This window comes from Lynx rufus, unplaced genomic scaffold (assembly GCF_022079265.1).
Source record: "Lynx rufus isolate CCGP_SWC_20201006 ecotype Redwood Valley unplaced genomic scaffold, mLynRuf1.p SCAF_16, whole genome shotgun sequence".
Classification (NCBI taxonomy): domain Eukaryota; kingdom Metazoa; phylum Chordata; class Mammalia; order Carnivora; family Felidae; genus Lynx; species Lynx rufus.
This window is the reverse complement of record NW_025814830.1, coordinates 8,300,186-8,320,212: the sequence shown is the minus strand read 5'-3', so window position 1 is coordinate 8,320,212 and position 20,027 is coordinate 8,300,186. Positions and strand designations below refer to the sequence as shown.

The 20,027-nt window shown below is 43.2% G+C and overlaps 1 protein-coding gene across 3 annotated transcripts; it reads left to right on the top strand.

Annotated features, from left to right (window-relative positions):
* Positions 1-3,762: 3,762 nt before the first annotated feature.
* Positions 3,763-19,096, top strand: LOC124511050 (zinc finger protein 226-like). 3 transcript variants are annotated; one of them, XM_047077903.1, is made up of 5 exons: positions 3,763-3,893; positions 4,411-4,458; positions 11,391-11,517; positions 12,364-12,453; positions 15,636-19,096. In XM_047077903.1, the coding sequence occupies exons 3-5, from the start codon at positions 11,484-11,486 to the stop codon at positions 17,819-17,821; spliced, it is 2,310 nt and encodes a 769-aa protein (XP_046933859.1). In that variant the 5' UTR covers positions 3,763-3,893; positions 4,411-4,458; positions 11,391-11,483; the 3' UTR covers positions 17,822-19,096. The 3 variants fall into 3 exon arrangements, with proteins under 3 accessions (XP_046933859.1, XP_046933860.1, XP_046933858.1); XM_047077904.1 differs by lacking the exon at positions 11,391-11,517; XM_047077902.1 differs by lacking the exons at positions 3,763-3,893; positions 4,411-4,458 and adding an exon at positions 9,491-10,291.
* The last annotated feature ends 931 nt before the right edge of the window (positions 19,097-20,027 follow it).

Genomic DNA, 20,027 nt, shown 5'->3' with positions numbered 1-20,027 from the left:
TTTTTTAAATAAAACTGTGTGATACTACTATACATTTAATAGTATCATAGTTATACTGCCGGTAGTAACAACTGGCAAAAGTTAGGGTGACAAGTCTTCCAAATGGAGGTGAAGAGATAGTTACATAAAAAGACAGCTCTTGTTAACGTGGACTGGTGTAATGATTCAATCTGGCTGATAGTAAATTTAAGTATACATGCATGCTATGAAGTAATTTCCCTCTTGGATATGTCTTCCCAAGAAATTCTCACATAGGTCTGTAAGTGAACATGTGTGTTCATTTCATTGTTTCTGGCAGTAGGAATTGGAAGAGTAGATAGATGAAATGTTGGGAAAAAAGGTAGAGGCAAACCAAGAAACAGACTCTTAACTATACAGAACAAACTGATGGTTGCCAGAGGGGAGGTGTGTGTGGGATGGGTTAAATAGGTGATGGGAGGGGCACCTGCCTGGTTCAGTCAGTAGAGCAATACAACTCTTGATCTCAGGGTTGTTGAGTTCACTCCCCATGTTGGGTGTGAAGCCTACTTAAAAAAATAAATAAAATCTTAAATGAATAGAATAGAATAGAATAGAATAGAATAGAATAGAATAGAATAGAATAGAATAGAATAGAATTAAGGAGTGCACTTACTGTGATGAGTACCAGGTATTGTATGTAAGTGCTGAATCACTAAATTATACACCCGAAACTAATATTACACTGTATGTTAACTAACTCGGATTTAAATACAAACTTTAAAAAAATGTGGGTGCAGAAAATGGAGTTCTATAAACTAGATAAGATGGGTGGATAAATCTTAAAAACATACACCTGAGTGGATAATATAAACACCAGGATAAATTTTAAGACACAGTATCACTTATATAAAGTAAAAACACATGTGCACAAACTGCATCATACTACATTCAAGATTTCAATTGACTTGTCCATTGGGAAGAATTTCTGTGTCTGCTCTGTGTGCCATGTTGCATTAAGCCAGGCACAGTTCTTAGAGGATGATTTCCCAGAATTTGGAACACAAAAACATTAAAAAAAGACACAAGAATACTGTAATTATTATTCCACTGACTTCTGCATTTCAATGTTGTTGAAGCAATGAACCAAATCCAAAATACTGCAAGTGTAGGGAAAATAATGTGATTTTCCATGAATTCAGTCACATACTTAAAAAAAAAAAGGAAGAGTGCATGACTATAGAACTATTTAATAGTGATAACCAATACATTCAAATGTATGGATCGTTTTTTTAATATCTGGATTCAAAAAAATTTAGTTTAGGCATATTTCACACAATAGTAAAATTTTTTTTAACCCGGGCTTGAATATAAATTGTTATTAAACAAAGATTTTTCCTTTTCCTTTTTTCTTTTAAGTTTATTTATTTAAGTAATCTCTACACTCAACCTTGGGCTTAAACTCATGATCCTGATATCAAGACTTGCACGCTCTTCTGACTGAGCCAGCCAGGTGCCCCCTCATTTTATTTTTCTTAAACATAATTGCACAATATCTTTAGGCTTTAAAAATGTTCTTATCAGGGGTACTTGTTGGTTCAGGCAGTGAAGCATGTGACCCTTGATCTCCTGGTGGTGAGTTCAAGCCCCACATGGGGGGTGGAGCCTACTTAAAAAACATGTTCTTACCAGTAAGAGATGGATACTAATATATTTATATGTGAGAGTACCTCTCTGGAATTTGCTTTAAAATAGTCAACGCAAAAATAAAAATTGAGAATGTGTTAGAGGAAATAAGTGATCCTGGCCAGTTCAAGAAGGAATGAAAAATAAAGAGAAGGTATACAAATTGGAAAGGAAGAAATAAAATGGTTGTTACTTACAATTAACATGATTTTTTAAGTTTACTTATTTTGAGAAAGAGAGAGTGAGCAAGCAGGAGAGGGGGCAGAGAGAGAGGGAGAGAGATAGAATCCCAAGCAGGCTCCATGCTCTCAGTGCAGAGCCCAACTCGGTCCTCAATCTCAGGAACCTTGAGATTATGACCTGATCGAAGACCAAGAGTCAGTCCCTTAACTGGCTGAGCCACCCAGGCACCCCACTTAAATTAACATGATTAAGTGTATAGAAAGTCCAGATGAATGTGGTGTTAACACTGAAATTTATAGATGAGTTTGGCAAGTGAAATTTCTGTCATTTCATCAAGTATTACATATATACATATATATATATATGTATATTGTTGTTGTATATATATGTATACATATGTATGTATACATATGTATGTATATATATATATATTGTTGTTGTTGTTGTTGTTGTTGTTACAGAGAGAAAGTAGTACAAGCAGGGGAGAAGGGCAGAGGAAGAGAGAGAGAATCTTAAGCAGGTTTCACACTCAGCTCAGAGCTGATGCCAGGCCTGATTCCATGACCCTGGGATCATGACCTGAGCCAAAATCAAGAGTTGGACGCTCAACTGACTGAGCGTCTACACCTCTACAAATATATTTTTATAAAGTTGTTCACAATATCATCATGGTATCTCATGATGTTCTCTTTAATTTCTGATACTTACTATTTTTCATATATGTCTTTTTAAAAATCATTCTCACCATACTTTTATCAATTTCATTGCTTTCCCCACAGGGTGATCTTTTGACCTTCTGTGGAAGGCAGGATCCACTTAATTTTGTTGGTAGTTCACTAATCTGCTCTTTTTTCCTTCTATCTGCTTTCTTTGGTTTTGTTATTCGTTATTACATTTCTGAGATTAGTTTTTCTCCGGAGGGATTTTCAGCTTCTCCTCTATTTTAATACATGCATTTAAGGCTCAACATTTCCCCCCTATGTGTGTACCTGTTAAAATCTCCAGTTCCAACTGAGTTTGAATCTTTCTCTGTCATAGTTCAATTTTCGCTTTATAAAATACAAACTGAAGTTATTACTTTCTGGTACCTTGAAACTTTTATCATTACGAAAAGTGGCCCTATGCCAAGTAATGTTTTTCCACCTTAAAGTTCATTTGGCCTAATACTGATATGACAAATTTTATAATGATAGGAATAATTTGAGGTTTAGGATGATGACCGACATCTTCCCGTACAAAGGATTTCCACTCGCTTCTGCAAGGGTCAGAAGATGCCAACAATTCACTTTCATGCAGTTTCAAGGACTGAGCTGATTTAACGTTTGCCAATGAAGGCCCAGTTTCCTTTTGCTCCTATTCCTATGGTGGAGCTCTTTGGGATTTACTAAGAAGCATCTGTGGTAAAAAAAAAAAAAAAGAAAGAAAAAAAAAGGATTTACGTGCTTTAGTCCCTTGAGCATATCGAAAATGCTACTTAGCTTCTCGGCTTTTCGTGAACAGAATCTACACTCTTCTAAGTGCTGAGATGACGTGCTAAAATGGCAAGGCAACTAACTGCAGGAGACCCTCTCAGGCATCCCTGGAAGTGAAATAGAAGAGTCGAGCACTTCCGCATCAGGGGCGTGGCTTTGTCTGTTTTCCGCTCCGACCTTAGGCGAAGGGTAGTCTGGAGAGCCTTATTATCACCGTAGCCGCAACGCGACGCAGGTTGGCCCCTGCGGTCCAGACCTCCGTATAGTCTCGCACTCCGCAGCGACTGTAAGCCCCGGCTGTAAACGTTTTTCCCTGCGGCATTCTGGGAAGTGTAGTCCAGGAACTCCGAGTAGTCGCAGGTACTTCCATTCAACACGGTGGTGCTGGTGAATTCTGGGAAGTGTAGTCCAGGAGCTCCGGTGACCGCAGGCACTTCCGCCCCAGGAGGACGCCGTAGCAGCCATCTTTTCTCTGATTGTAGGGTTTCAGGTCCGCTGTTCACGACTCGTTCAAACTTCCCCGGAACGCACCCGGGGCCAGCAGCCACCAGCCTTTCATTGGGAGAGAAAGAGGAGCAGCGGCTAAAAACGGAGGTTAGATGGCCGAGGGGGGGTGATTTGCGTTCTCCTGGGCGGAGCTTCTTCGCGTTGGGGAAGTGCCCGGGATGGGGCGGGTTCTGGTTGTGCTTCTCCGGGTTAGAGGGTGTCCCGGGCTCTCTGCACCTGTGTTCTGGCTCCCCACCTACGACCTACCCCTCTTCGTGCGGTATCGCATTGGGTGAGTTACTTAATCCCTCTATGCCTTGGTTTGCTGTTTTATAAAAGGGGAGTAAAAGTAATACCTTCCTAATACAGTGCCGTGGGGAGAAAACCAAGATAGTACATGCAAAAGATTTAAAAGTACCTGGCGGGAGGGTTGTGGTTATTAATACTACTGTAATTATCCGAGAAGCGCCCGTTTCTCAGACTCTGCGAGCCCAGGATGCTGAATTGTCCTGGACTCCTGACCTTTTTTTGGAAGGAGAGGGTTGCTTCTAGTTGATACCGGGGAATGTGATTTATTGGGAATGGAAAGAATACTGGTATTTCACAACCTCCTTTCCTTCCCCAGCCCTGACTTCTCAAAAAGCACTGCAGGGAGGAGGCAACAGAGCCCCACGTGAGTAGGACTTGCCATTCTTCTACCAAGATAGTTACGTAAACTGGAGAAAGTGTGGGACACGCACTTGGGCATGATTACAACTGAGCCTTCGTTGCAGAGTTCCATTCTAAAAGCTTTACACAGATGAACACATTCCCCCCCTCACACAATGGCTCTTTGAAGTACTGCTGTTTTTCCTACTTAAAAAAATTTTTTTTTAAATATTTTTAATTTACTTTTGAGAGAGAGCAGGAGCAGGAAGAGGGGCAGAGAGAGAGGGAGACACAGAATCCGAAGCAGGCTCTATCTAGGCTCTGAGCTGTCAGCACAGAGCCTGACCCACGAACCTTGGGTATCATGACCTGAACTAAAGTCAAATGCTTCACGGACCTACGTGCCCCCATGTTTTTCCTACTTTAAAGATGAGGAGAGACTGAGGTGGAGAATATAGCCCATTTGTCTATGGGCATCCAGGTAGTAGGAGGCAGAGCGGGACATTCGGAAGCCATCACCTGAGTTCATGAATCTCTTTGATATATTCTCCTTGAGCATAAGGGACTGGCTAGAATCATTGTGAAAACATTTTGGGACTTGACTGCAGGGACCTTGAGAGCAAGGTTTAGGATATTCTAAGAATTTCTTATATTTTTTTAAACCGTTTTTTAAGTGTATTTATTTTGAGAGTGCGTGCGCGCAGGTGGGGGAGGGGGAGAGGGAGAGAGAATCCCAAGCAGGCTCCCTGCTATCAGCGCCGAGCCCTGCTTAGGGCTTGATCCCACAAACCATGAGATCATGACCTGAGCTGAAACCTAGAATCTGATGCTTAACCTACTGAGGCACCTCGGTGTCCAAAATCTCTAAAGTAGATTTTTGGTCTGTGTCATTTGTTTTAAATAATATACATATTTTTTAATTTTTAAAAGTTTATGTATCTGAGAGAGAGCAAGCACGAGTGGGGGAGGGGCAGAGAGAGAGAGAGAGAGAAAATCCCAAGCAGGCTCTGCACCATCAGCACAGAGCTTGATGTGGGGCTCGAACTCAAACTGTGAGATCATGACCTGAGCCAAAGTCAAACACTTAACCAACTGAGCCACCCATTCGCCCCTAAATAATACTTATATCATAGAAGTAACCTAATCATTATGGAAAATACAGAAATGCATGTAAATACAAATGTTAACTACCCATAACCTTGGAATGTAACAGTAACAACAACAACATTTTAGCCTGTCTGGTTGCTCTATGTATATTTGTGTTTAGTGGAGGTTGCTTTCTTTGGGCCAGATGGGATACTGCAATGCTCCTGAAACTGTGGCCCACAGAGCAGTGGCCTTGGCATCACTTGGGTAGAAATGCTCATCCTTGAGCCCCTTCCGAGACCTTTTATTTAAACTTTCTGCCCATGGGACCCAGGAATCCGCATTCCAGCAAGATTCTGGGGAGATTCCTATGCACGTGAAAAGTCCAGAAGCTCAGGAAAAGGCTCTTGTCTGGAAGCTGAGACCTGGAAAATGGACCTTGCTGGAGGTCACAGATAAAACTGAGCTGGGTACACCATAGCCCAGCTCAGTCCAGTGGTTTCTCCCCCCCCCCACCCCCCCCCCCCCCCGACTCGTTCTTGTCAGCTGTCATGTTGGCTTGCAGTGTATTGACTTGAGCAGAAGGCAGCTGGCAAGTGTAGAGTCAAACTGGAGGGAATTGGAGGATGTGTGTACTTTGGGGAGTGAATTTGTTGCCATCTTTTGTAATAGAGAAATTCTTCCGGAAGTTTGAAGATCAGCTAGTAGTTACTGTTAACATAAGATATTTTTGCTATAGTCACCTTTATCAGAACTACTGCTATCATTAGTATTCTTTTTTTTTTTTTAATGTTTGTTTTTGAGAAACAGAACGTGAGTGGGGGAGGGGCAGAGAGAGAGGGAGACACAGAATCCGAAGCAGGCTCCAGGCTCTGAGGTGTCAGCACAGAGCCTGACGCGGGGCTCGAACTCACAAACTGTGAGATCATGACCTGAGCCGAAGTCAGACGCTTAACTGACTGAGTCACCCAGGAGCCCCATTACTGTTCTTATAGCTATGACTATTTCCTATTTTCTTTCACTTTTTTAAAATATATTTTTTAAATGTTTATTTATTTTTGAGAGAGAGAGAGAGAGCCGGGGAAGGGCAGAGAGAGAGAGAGAGAGAGAGAGAGAGAGAGGGAGGGAATCCCAAGCAGGGTTCACACTGCCAGTGCAGACAGAGCCCGATGTGGGGCTTGAACTCAGGGACCGCAAGATCACGACCTGAGCTGAAATCAAGAGTTGGACGCTTAACCAACTACGCCACCCAGGCACCCCTCACTTTTTCTTTTTATGTACCTTCAAACTTCTAGAAAAGTTGCAAAAATAGCATAACGAAGTCTCATATCTTCATCAGATTCATCAGTTACTAACTTATATTTTGTCTATTTGCTCTGTCAGTGAGTGTCAGCCCCAAACCACCAGGGACGTCTCTGTAATCAAAGCATTAGCTTGGTTTCAGCTTGTGGGAAGCAAGGAAGCCCACACACCCAGGGTGTCTTGGTAAGAGGCTATTAAGTGGGGCTGCTAACAGGGTTTTTGCCTTGTGTTAACTGAGTCGGGGAGTTTTAAGCAGTGAGAGTTTGATCTGGTTTGGATGCTGTCAGGAAGCAGAAGCAATTTGATGACTGAATGTTGTAATAATTTTTGTCTAGTAGATGGGAGAAACAAAATGAGACTGCAGTTGTCACTATTAATAAACTAGTCACTCATGTTAGCTGGGGGTGGGCTACAACAAAGAATGTCTTTGTGTCTGTGTAACAAAGTGTCTCATCCTTTTTAAAAAAAATTTTTTTTTAATGTTTATTTATTTTTGAGAGTGAGAGAGAGAGAGCACGAGCAGGGGAGGGGCAGAGGAATCAAAGGATCTGAAGCAGGCTCCAGGCTCCGAGCTGTCAGCACAGAGCCCAATGCAGGGTTTGAACTCCTGGACCGTGGGGCGCCTGGGTGGCGCAGTCGGTTAAGCGTCCGACTTCAGCCAGGTCACGATCTCGCGGTCCGGGAGTTCGAGCCCCGCGTCAGGCTCTGGGCTGATGGCTCAGAGCCTGGAGCCTGTTTCCGATTCTGTGTCTCCCTCTCTCTCTGTCCCTCCCCCGTTCATGCTCTGTCTCTCTCTGTCCCCCAAAAAATAAATAAACGTTGAAAAAAAAAAAATTTGAACTCCTGGACCGTGAGATCATGACCTGAGCCAAAGTTGGACGCTTAACTGACTGAGCCACCCAGGCGTCCTGTGTCTTGTCCTCTTCCGAAGGAAGATGTGTCACATCATGATCACTGAGTGGCCCTGTCAGATTCTCACTGATCGGTGGCAAACACCAAGCACTAGCTGTTTGCTGCTGTTAGCTTTCAAGGCCTCCCCCCTTTTTTTTCTCTTTCGCAGCTTTATCATACTTGTATATTATGTTTTTTTGCTGAACCATTTGAGAGCGAGCTGTAGACTGGTCAATATGGAATTAATTATGATAATAATGTACTGTTATCTAATCCACAGTACAAATTTCAGTTTTTTTCAGTTTTTCCAAGAAAGTCTTTGAGAGCAATTTCCTTTTTCTAGTTCAGGGTTCAGTCCTGTGATATGCGTTGAACTTAGTTTTTGTTTTGTTAGTCTTTATTCTAGAATGATTCTGGGGCGCCTGGCTTGCTCAGTCTGTAGAGCATGCAACTCCAGATTTTGGAGTTATGAGTTTGAGCCCCTTGTTGGATATAAAGATTACTTAAAACTTGGGGCGCCTTGGGTGGCTTGGTTATTTGAGTGTCTGACTTCGGCTCAGGTCATGATCTCTTGGTTTGTGGGTTCATGCCCCATGTCAGGCTCTGTACTGACAGCTCAGAGCCTGCAGCTTGCTTCAGATTCTGTGTCTCCCTCTCTCTCTTCTCCTCCCCTGCTCACATGCTGTCTCTCTTTCTCTCTCAAAACTAAACATTAAAAAAAAAAATTTAAAACACCTTGGGGCACCTGGATGGCTAGTTGGGTAAGCATCCGACTTCAAGTCAGGTCATGATGTCACAGTCCGTGAGTTCAGACCCCGCGTCGGGCTCTGTGCTGACAGCTTGGAGCCTGGAGCCTGCTTCGGATTTTCTCTTTGCCTGTGTCTCTACTTCCCCCCCTGCCCCATTAAACATTAAAATAAACATTAAACATGAAACGTTTGAAAAAAATTTTTAAAGGTTACCTAAAACAAAAAGATAGAATAATTCCTCAGGCTTCATTTATGTAATTTAGAGGATGGTATTCTTGAAGAATATTGGCAAATTATTTTGTAGAATGTCCCTCTTTTTTGGTTTATTTGATATTTGTTTATGATTTGATTCAGGCTGTACGTTAGCAACAGGGATGCTACAGAAGTCAGTGGTAAGGCCACCTTCTTGGTGCATCACGGGAGGCACCTGTCAGTTTGTTGGTTTGACCCAACTGCTGGTGTCAAATTTGTTTTCTTGGGTAAGGTGTCTGCCAGGTTCCTGTTTTCCATTTTGCAGTTAATATTTTATTTATTTATTCCCAAACTTTCACCATTTTTTGGCATCCTTTGATGATTTTCTAACTATCTTTCTTTCATTCTACTTTTTTTACCTTGCCTTCTGCCAGAGGGGGAACTTTTTCTTCCTACCTATTTATTTCTTATACATTCCTTTATTTATAACAGTATGGTTACAACTCAGATGTCTGTCTTTTTTATTTAAATTAGGTCAGGACTGTCAACCTATTTTTTGTTGTAGAAGCTTGGGTTTTATTAGTTTTCTTTATCTCCATGCATACTTGTCAAAAGTGCACTTCCTGCTTAAAAAGAAACTTCACTTGGGGTGCCTGGGTGGTTCAGTGGGTTAAGAATCTGACTTCAGCTCAGGTCATGATCTCACGATCCGTGAGATCCAGCCCTGCTTCAGGCTGTGTCCTGACAGCTCGGAGCCTGGAGGCTGTTTTGGATTCTGTGTCTCCCTCTCTCTCTGCCCAGACTCTCTCTCTCTCTTTCAAAAATAAATAATAAACATTAAGAAAAAAAGAAAGAAACTTCACTTATTTTTGTAACTTTTATAAAAAGTTGGCCATGTCTCTCTAAATATTGTTGTTGAGGTTTCAAATTATTAGGAAGACAACCGGAGATGTGGAGCAGTTAATAAGACTCTCACCCGACAGAGCGACAACCTTTGATCTCTGTGTATTTTAACAATATTCTCTTGGTAGAGAGAATCTAAACTGTAGAGTCTTATTCTGCAGAATGTGTCCCTGCATTTGCAAAGAAATAAGGAACTGGCAGGGCTCTGGGAGCTTTCCACCTCTTCCGTGGTCCCAGGACGTTGGTAGCGTTATTCTCCCCCACTTGCACATGACAAAATCGAGGCAGAGAGATGTTAATGATCTGCCCAAGATGACACTGCTACTGAATAGCCTAGCTGGGATTTCAGCCCATGCACGCTGACTCCAGAGCCAACTCTTACTGGTGCAGTCTCAATATATATCATACCCGGGATAAGAATTCCTACGGGGATTCCCTGTAGCGGAAGCTACAGGGGCACTGTGGTGGAGCCATTTTTGTGGTTGGGCAGGTGTTCCTTGAACTACTATGGAAGGGATAGAGGGCGGGTATCTGGTATACATGTCTCATTCTGCTTGTGAAGGCTTGTTCACCTGCACTGTGCCGAGGAAGGAGTGCCCTTGCTGATTCACAGTGAGCCGCCCCCTAGGTTAGTGACGTACCTGACTGATTGCCACTGACTTCTTTCTCCTTTCTCAGTCTGTCTTCTTAGGATTCTGTTTCTCCAGAAGGAAAGAGAAAATGAGCTTGTTCAAGGTGAGTAGGGCTTGCCTTTTTTGCTGTTAAAAATGTCCTTTTAGTCCTCCAAGGCTGGACATAGGTTCTTCTCTCTTTAGTTTTTATTTGTCTTTTAAATTTGTTAAAAAAATTTTTTTTTAACATTTATTTATTTTTGAGAGAGTGAGTGGGAGCTAGCGGGAGAGGGGCAGAGAGTGAGGGAGACACAGAATCCAACGCAGGCTCCAGGCTCTGAGCGGTCAGCACAGAGCCCGATGTGGGGCTCGAACTCACAAACCACGAGATCATGACCTGAGCCAAAATCAAAATCAAGAGTAGGACGCTTAACTGACTGAGCCACCCAGGCATCCCCATCTTCATTTTAAATATAAAGAAAAGGAGTTGGGAAAAAGGTACCTGCTTAAGTTCACACAAGAAAACCAGGGATCTGGAGGCAGAGTGTGGTGTGCAAGTGAAGACAGGTACAGGAGGCGAGAGTGTTTCATTCAGGGACCTGGCTTCCCTTTGGATTATTTCCACACAGAATGCTACTCCTCATCTGATCCCACCTCAGTGGGACGGCAGGTGCCATCAAACACTGCTGCGGCTAAACTGTTAAATGTTCCTGGGGTAATTAGCAACGTTGGTTAAAAAGTAAAACCTTTTTAGTATAGGATACAGCGATTCAAATTCTAGGGAGTTTGCTTTTTATAGTGTTCACTGAGAGGGCCGGGTGAATAGACAAGCTTTCCTTTCCATAGCAACACTTTTTTTTTTTTTTTTTTTAAGGTTCTGTATTTATTTTGAGAGAGCGTGAGTGGGCTAGGGGCAGAGAGAGAGGGAGAATCCCAAGCAGGTTCCACGTTGTCCGTGCAGAGCCTGATGCAGGGCTCGAACCCAAAACACCGTGAGTGAGCTGAAATCAAGTCGAATGTGTAACCGACTGAGCCGCCCAGGTGCCCCTCATAGCAGCACTTGTGACGAGGCTGCGGGAAATCCGCGTGTGGCACTGGTAGGGTAGGAGTGGCGCTGGGAAACCTACACATTGCTCGGGGGCCAGAGCAACTTCCCCCCCATCCTTCCCACCTCTCGCAGTGGACATCGGGTGTAAGATGGAGGTTGTGTGTGTTTGTCGTAGGAGGCAGTGACGTTCAGGGATGTGGCAGTGGCCTTCACGGAGGAGGAGCTGGGACTGCTGGACTCTGCCCAGAGGAAGCTGTACCAGGATGTGATGTTAGAAAACTTCAGGAACCTGGTCTCCGTGGGTGAGGACAGCCCCCCTCTGGAGTATCTTTGTGACCTTTGGGGGCTCTTGAGATGGTTCTCTGAGTTTGGGGAGTGAACTTTTCCATTTCCTACGGGACACAGGATGTCTCTGGTCTTTGTGAACGGGATCTTTCAGGTCTTTTTTATTTGGGTTTGGTAAAGAACTATAAATGGACTATGTATACTGCTACGCTTTGCCTATTCGATTTCAGATTTCACTCCTATCCCATTAATGCATTATAAAACTGGTTTATTGAGGTCTGTGAGCAACTTTGAATGAAATAAATAAGGTAGAGGATATGAGCTTCTGAGGACGCATTGCAGCAAAAACTGGCTGAGTGCAGGAGTGTGTGAGGGCCAGTGGGAGGGATTTAGTGAGCACGGACATTGGTCAGAAATAGAGCATTCAAACATTGTTTCAACAGTACGTATCTTTAGGTATGTATTTGGGTCATGAAATAAATGCCATGTATTTAGCTTTTGGGTCATGATTTAAAACAGGTTGGAAAAACACAACTTTCGATACCTCGAATATGCAGTTGGAACTCAAAAAGTTTCCAGTGAATTTTAGCCCTCGTGTGTGCATTCTTTGTTTTTAATTTTTTTTTTAACGTTTATTTATTTTTGAGAGAGAGAGAGACAGAGCAAGAGTGGGGGGAGGGCAGAGAGAGACACACACAGAATCTGAAGCAGGCTCCAGGCTGTCAGCGCTGAGCCCGATGCGGGGCCCGAACTCATGAACTGTGAGATCATGACCTGAGCCGAAGTTGGCCATTTAACTGACTGAGCCACCCAGGCACCCCTCTCATGTGTTCGTTCTAACTCGTGACTTTGCATGTTCTTAGGACACCAATCCTTGAAACAAGATAAATGGCGTATAGAAAAAGAGAAGCTTTGGTCGATGAAGACCGCAGCCCAGATGGAGAGAAATGTGGGTAAGAACCAAGCACGTGTGAGTTCTCAGTTTCCTGACCATCCTTGTTGTTTCTCGCCACCCCTGTGTTGTTGCCCGTGTCCAAGTTGCCACAGCTCTTTCCTGGATTGTGTGACTCCTCCTACAGTCTGTTCTTCAAGTAGCAGCCAGAGTGATCCTTTGTAACTTCAGGCCAGGTTAGGCTAGTCTTCTGTTCAGAATTCTTTTACGGCTTCATTTACGTAGAATGAGAACCACTGACGACAGCCTCCAGAACGTCCTCTGTGGTCTGCTGTTCATCCCCCACTGCCTTTCCGAATACATCCGTCCTCCCTCTTGCCCCATCTTTTCTGCCTACAGCGTCCTCTCTGCCGTTCCCCAGACCCGCAAAGGAAGCTTCTGCCTCAGAGCCCTTCACTCGTTCTTCTCTCTGCCTGGAATACTTTTCCACCTCCAATCCTTCAGGCCCCTTCTCTCCTTTTGGGTCACTCAGTTTTAATATCATGTTGGGCTCTGACCACCCTGTTGAAAATGCCTTCCCCTTTCTACTCTCTGTGCCCTGCTTTATTCTGTGTCTGAGCCCTGGTCCTCACCTCACATATATTTTTGTTCATTGCTTATTACCTTTCTCTCCTCACTGGAGTGTAATTTTTAAAAGTGGGGGGATTTTTCTGTTTCTTGTTCACTATCCTTAGTGCTTAGAACAGTCCTGGTACGTGGCAGGAGATCTGTAAATATTTGTTGAATAAATGAATGAGTTCCCTTAGAGGGAAACCTGCCTTCAATGGAGATAGCTGATAGGTGGTGAACAGATCCACGTGAATAGGGGATATTGCAAACCAGTTTTTGTCTTTAAATGAATTCCTGACCTGATTCCGATGTTTCTGGTGCCCCTGGTATACGTGCGTGTGCATGTGTGTGTTTGCCTTTCTGTACAAATTGACCCGCACCAACTTGTACAGAAACCTATACAGAACCTGCAGCACTGTCATTATAACCAAACTGAATAACATTCTTTCCCTGTGACTTTCCATTAGTAGCAGAGCATATTCATTTGGGGAGGAATTGTTTTTTTAATTGTGGATTCTTCTGTCCAGTTAGGCAGCTCCTCCATAGAAGGGAAAATATTCAGTTTCTGTGTCTCTTGTATCAGAGAATGAAAGGTCTCAGAAAATAGCAAGCTTGTGAGTTTGCCTTTCCCTTGAAAGATTTGCCCAACTGCATCCCATTTGCTGCTTCCAAAATCCACATGTATAATAAGAAGCGGATCTTAACGTTGTTACCTCAGACATTGTGTTTGTGTATGTATTTAAATGTATGACTTTTGAAGGCGTTTCATATAATGACACCTTTATTGCTTGTAATGATTCTCTAATCATTTCTGATCTGTTTCTTCTAAATATTGTAAGCTATGGAATTGATTTCCCAGCTCACTAAGAAACCATTCTTCACTTTGAAAATGATTCTTGTTGAAGACCAATGGATCTATATCCAAAATTTTTCCACGCTGTCTTCAAAGAGTCGGCATTCGTCCCTGGCCTCTAAATTTGATTCTTACTTGGCAGGGTAGTGTGGGGAGGGTGATTAGGGTATATTTAGAGAGATAGTACAGGGGCGCCTGGGTGGCTCAGTGAGTTAGGTGTCCGACTTCGGCTCAGGTCATCCATGATCTCACGGCTGGTGAGTTTGAGCCCCGCGTCGGGCTCTGTGCTGACAGCTTGGAGCCTGGAGCCTGCTTCGGATTCTGTGTCTCCCCCTCTCTCTGCTCCTCCCCTGCTCATGCGCATGAGCTCTCTCTCTCTCTCTCAAAAAATAAAAACATTAAAAAAAATTTTAGATAATACAAAAGTCTCAGAAGGATCTAGTGCATAAGTCTTCATGCTTTTCTTTCTTTAGCACCTTTGATTTTCTCCTCAGTACCCCCTTGGTGTACTGCTGCCTCTGGTGCCGCCTTTCACTTTCTTAGTAATCTGTATTTACCCGTCCTTTTCTTATTTCAAAAAATGTTTTATTTTTATTGTTTTTAATTTTTATTTACTTATTTATTTAAACATTAATTTATTTTTGAGGGACAGAAAGACAGAGCATAAGCAGGGGAGAAGCAGAGAGAGGGGGAGACACAGAATCTGAAGCAGCCTCTAGGCTCTGAGCTGTCAGCACAGAGCCTGATGTGGGGCTCGAACCCACAAACCGTGAGATCATGACCTGAGCCGAAGTTGGACACTTAACCAACTGAGCCACCCAGGCACCCCTCAAAAATGTTTTTAAATGTTTATTTTTGAAAGAGAGAAAGAGCACAAGCGGGGGGCGGCAGAGAGAGAGGGAGACACAGAATCCAAAGCAGGGTCTGGGCTCCGCGCTGTCTGCAGAGAGCCTGAGGTGGGGCTCGAACCCACGAACATGAAATCATGACCCAACCCAAAGTCGGTTGCTTAACCGACTGAGCCATCCAGGCACCCCTTATTTCAATTTTTTTTTGTTTTAATGTTTATTTGTTTTTGAAAGAGAGAAACAGAGACAAGAGTGTGAGCAGGGGAGGGGCATAGAGAGGGAGACCCAGAATCCAAAGCAGACTCCAGGCTCTGTGCTGTCAGCAAAGAGCCTGATGCGGGGCTCGAACTCAAAAACCATGAGATCATGACCTGAGCCGAAGTCGGACACTCACCCGACTGAGCCACCCAGGTGCCCCTTCTTTTCTTACTTCAAATACTTGTAAAAGTTCTTTGGCTCCTCTGTCCTGTTCACACTTAAACTGGGATTTATAATTCTAATTCTAATCATCATCATCATCATCATCATCATCATCATCTCAGACCTCAAACTGGGATTCATCTATGCATGTGCTTCTTGAGTGCCTGCTAACTGCGATGCACTGTCAAAAGCTGTCAACACTGCAACACGCTTGTCCTTACTGATAATGCATTGTGGTGGGAAAGACCTGTCATTTCTGACATGATTTAAATAGTATGTCAGATGGCAGTAATTTTGTTTCAAGTAGGTTTCATTGATGCTAAGCGGTTGGGAGTTTAATGGACTACCTCTTGGTTTCTATCAGTATATAAGCCAGAGTATTTCATACGTGGTGAAAAAGATAAGCCGGACCATCCTGAGGTTCAGTAAAGTCTTGTGCTGTGTCCTAAGTGTGAAATCGTGACCCTGAACAGTGCTTTCACTTGTCCTCATGTCTGAATTCTGTCCCTATAGGAGGGAACAGTCAAAGTGAGCTGAGGACTCTTCAAGACAGAGGACCACGTGAAGAGCTTACCTGCTGGCAAATCTGGCAACACATCGCAAGTGACCTAACCAGATGGCAGAACTCCATGAGAAATAGTCCTCAGTTTCACAAGCAGGGTGATTCCCCCTGCCAGCTTGGAGCGGGACTGTCTATTCAAATTTCTGAAGATGAGAACTGTATGCTAAATTGTAAAGTGGCTGGTCCCAGTGGTACTGAAAACTCAGAGTTTCCAATTCTGAGAGTCCAGGACTCTTGGAGGAAAACGTCTTTGACTGAGTCGCAGAGTTATCAGAACAGATATCAGCAAATTTCCATGAAAAATCATCTGTGTCGGTGTAAACAAGATGTTGACGCGATCGGTTGGATTTCACATCCCCTCAATCATGGAATACACAGAAGTGACAAATCTTATTGCCACGATGATTATGAGAAAGACGGCATGAAGGCTTCAGCATTGAACCAGGATAGTGTGATTCACACAGGACAGAAACCTTACCGATGTAATGAATGTGAAAAAACCTTCAGTGACCTCTCCACCTTTGGTCTTCATAAACAGTTACACTCAAAGGTGAAGTCTCATACATGTAGTGAGTGTGGGAAAGGCTTCCGTTATAGCTCAGTTCTTCGTATTCATCAGAGAGTTCACGTGGGACAGAAAGGCTATACGTGTGGTGAGTGCGGCAAGGGATTCAGTCAGAACTCACTTCTGCAAACCCATCAGAATGTCCACACTGTAGAGAAGCCATTCAAATGTGAGGACTGTGGGAAAGCCTTTGGTCGTAGATCAGCACTTACCGTTCATTGCAAAGTCCACACAGGAGAAAAACCTTATAGTTGTGAGGAGTGTGGGAGGGCCTTCAGTCAGGCCTCTCATCTGCAGGACCATCAGAGGGTCCACACTGGGGAGAAACCATTCAGATGTGATGCGTGTGGTAAAAGCTTCAGTCGGAATTCACATCTTCAATCCCATCAGAGAGTCCATACAGGAGAGAAACCATACAAATGTGAGGAGTGTGGGAAGGGCTTCATTTGTAGCTCAAATCTATACATTCATCAGAGGGTCCACACGGGAGAAAAGCCCTACAAATGTGAGGAATGTGGTAAAGGCTTTAGTCGGCCTTCAAGTCTTCAGGCCCATCAGGGAGTCCACACTGGAGAGAAATCCTATATATGTAATGTGTGTGGTAAAGGCTTTACTCTGAGTTCAAATCTTCAAGCCCATCAGAGAGTCCATACAGGAGAAAAACCATACAAATGCAATGAGTGTGGGAAGAGCTTCAGGAGGAACTCCCATTATCAAGTTCATCTGGTAGTCCACACAGGGGAGAAACCCTACAAATGTGAGGTATGTGGGAAGGGCTTCAGTCAGAGTTCATATCTTCAAATCCATCTGAAGGCCCACAGCGTGGAGAAACCTTACAAGTGTGAGGAATGCGGGCAGGGCTTCAATCAGAGTTCCCGACTTCAGATTCACCAGCTGATCCACACCGGAGAGAAGCCACACAAATGTGAAGAGTGTGGGAAGGGATTCAGTCGTAGAGCAGATCTCAAAATTCACTGCAGAATCCACACAGGAGAGAAACCATATAATTGTGAGGAGTGTGGGAAGGTATTCAGGCAGGCCTCAAATCTTCTGGCGCACCAGAGAGTTCACAGCGGAGAGAAACCTTTCAAGTGTGCAGAGTGCGGGAAGAGCTTTGGTCGCAGTTCACACCTGCAAGCCCATCAAAAAGTGCACACCGGAGAAAAGCCATACAAGTGTGAGGAGTGTGGGAAGGGCTTCAAGTGGAGCTTGAATCTGGACATGCATCAGAGGGTCCACACAGGAGAGAAACCCTACAAGTGTGGGGAGTGTGGTAAGCACTTCAGTCAGGCCTCAAGTCTTCAGCTGCATCAGAGCGTCCACACTGGAGAGAAACCGTACAAATGTGATGTGTGCGGCAAGGTCTTCAGTCGCTCTTCACAGCTACAGTCTCATCAGAGAGTTCACACAGGGGAGAAACCTTACAAGTGTGAGACCTGTGGTAAGAGCTTCAGCTGGCGATCCAACCTTACCATTCATCACAGAATCCATGCCGGTGATAAATCTTACAAAAGCAATGGGAGTGGTAAGAACAGCAGAGAATCTACACAGGAAAATAGTTGCATAAAATGATTTTTTAAAAAGAAAACCCCAGTGTCCCGTGAATTCTTCCAATCATAAAGTTCAAAAGAACTTGTTTGTTTCACTAAAGTCAGTGTTCAGCCCCAGCTTAACATATCCCAGTAGTCAGGAGGGCACGCAGCAGAGAATGCTTGTGGGTTGTATAGCGAAGTACAGTTTGAACTTTGAGCTTTATTATTAAATACTATTCAGGGGAGAGGCTTTGGAAAGGACGAGTTTTATCAGGCCTTGTACAAAAGTCTGATGGACATGCTAGAATGAATGCCCGTTAGAATGTAAGCTCCATAAATGCACAGACTTGTTCTGGATCTGCAGAGTCTTAACATGCTGGGGACTTTGGAGGTGCTCAGTGTTTGTTAAATTAATGAATGGCGGAAATGGTATATTTGAAAATTGTGTTGAGATCACCTCCGGAATTTCACAAAAATTTATATTCAGAAGAGGTGACCTAAAATCGGCCTTAATAAAATTAGTTCAGGGAGACAGTTGAACTGAGACCACTCAGTACTGCAGTCTGTCCTGGTAGTTTGACGTTGCCCTGTTGTGAGGAGCTCCTGTCTTCTCCAGCCTCTCATCAGGTTGTGTCTTATCATTGGACCTTGAACTTAGTCTGCATAAAATCAATAGAATCCCAGACAGTTACCTTTTGTGAGAGCATAGACCAAAAAATTGCTGATCTTACAATAATAAGACCTTAACACTGTCGATTATTATTTTCAAGAATGTCAAAGCAGGGGTTTAAGTGTCAAAGTTCCACTAATGACACACATCTCTTAGTAAATGTTGAATTGATCATTGGTGTCTTATTCTCCATATTTCCATCCAGACTTTGACGTCATTGCCTTCTAAGAGTTTTAGCATTACTTTCATCAAAACTTCTTAGGTAGAGAGGCTATTTGAAGTAGATTACTATTGTCAAGTTCTCTATCCCATTACTGCATCCTCTCCCCACCCTGAGAAAGAAGGAAAGAAAAATTATTTGTTGGTATTTGAGAATTTCCTCAAACACATTGACCGTTGAGGCATGACTGACTTTCACGCTTTTTCCTAGCAGTGGATTGAATAATTGTTTTTTGTTTTGAAACTGGTCAGTATTTATCAAAATGTAGAATGTGGAATCCCTTTGATCTGGAGAAGGTAGAATATGAACTTATGATTTGGAGTTTCAAATAGAAAAGATGAGTAGCACATCAGTGCTGTTAACTAAATTTTTTTTTCTTTAACATTTATTCATTTTTTGAAAGAGCAAGAGTAGGGGAGGGGCAGAGAAAGAGGGAGACACAGAATCCGAGGCAAGCTGGAGGCCCTGAACTGACAGCACAGAGCCCGGTGCGGGGCTCAAACTCAAAAACCGCGAGATCATGACCTGAGTTGAAGCCGGATGCTTAACCGACTGAGCCACCCAGGCGCCCCGTAACTGAATTTTTTAAAAGTGGAAATAAATGTTCATCAGTAGGGATTTATATAAATATGTTTTGATATACAATAACATTCATTAAAATGATGGCTAAGGCTTAAAGCCAAGACAAGAATGTAACAGTTTAAGGCAGTTTAGGCACATCAAGTACCTTAATCAAACGTGTGTGTGTCTATGAATGTGTTAATAATGCATCCAGTCATGTGAAGGGATATTTCCATTACGTAAATCGTGGCAAGGAAGATTCTCAGAGATTTTATAGTATTTAACTCAGATTTTTCGTTGAGCATCAGTTTTATAGTAAAATACTGTTATTTTACAGCAGCAGAGTAAGCTATGTAAAATATAATTTTAAAAATTTCTAAGAACATACCTCTTACGGTAAAATCGTATCATCATGTGGCATGTAAGGCCAAAATTAAGGAATAGAACCCTGGAAATCAGTTGTAAAAAGAAAAAAAAAATTCTGTAGTCATTCAAAGATACAGATACATACAGTGAGCGTAACTGTGTATTTGTAATTAATATATTTGAAGCTTAGGCATAAATCCATGTGGCTTAGAAGATTCTAGTGTAACTCCAACAGTGGAGATTTGTACATCCCCTACTTCTTGTCAGACTTCCCTCCTGGGTGAACGGAATCCCACAGTACTGGCTTGTTCTGATCAGGGTGGTAGCTGGCTCTTTCCAGACACCATGAAACAGAACCTTGAGCTGTGGGAGAAAAGGGATGATGAAAAACTTGTTTACAGAGTAACTGGGCAAATCTTGAAGATGGAG

Coding starts and splice junctions, on each gene's coding strand:
- LOC124511050 (XM_047077902.1), top strand. Junction 11,518..12,363: donor CAGGAACCTGGTCTCCGTGG/GTGAGGACAGCC, acceptor GCATGTTCTTAG/GACACCAATCCTTGAAACAA. Junction 12,454..15,635: donor CCAGATGGAGAGAAATGTGG/GTAAGAACCAAG, acceptor CTGTCCCTATAG/GAGGGAACAGTCAAAGTGAG.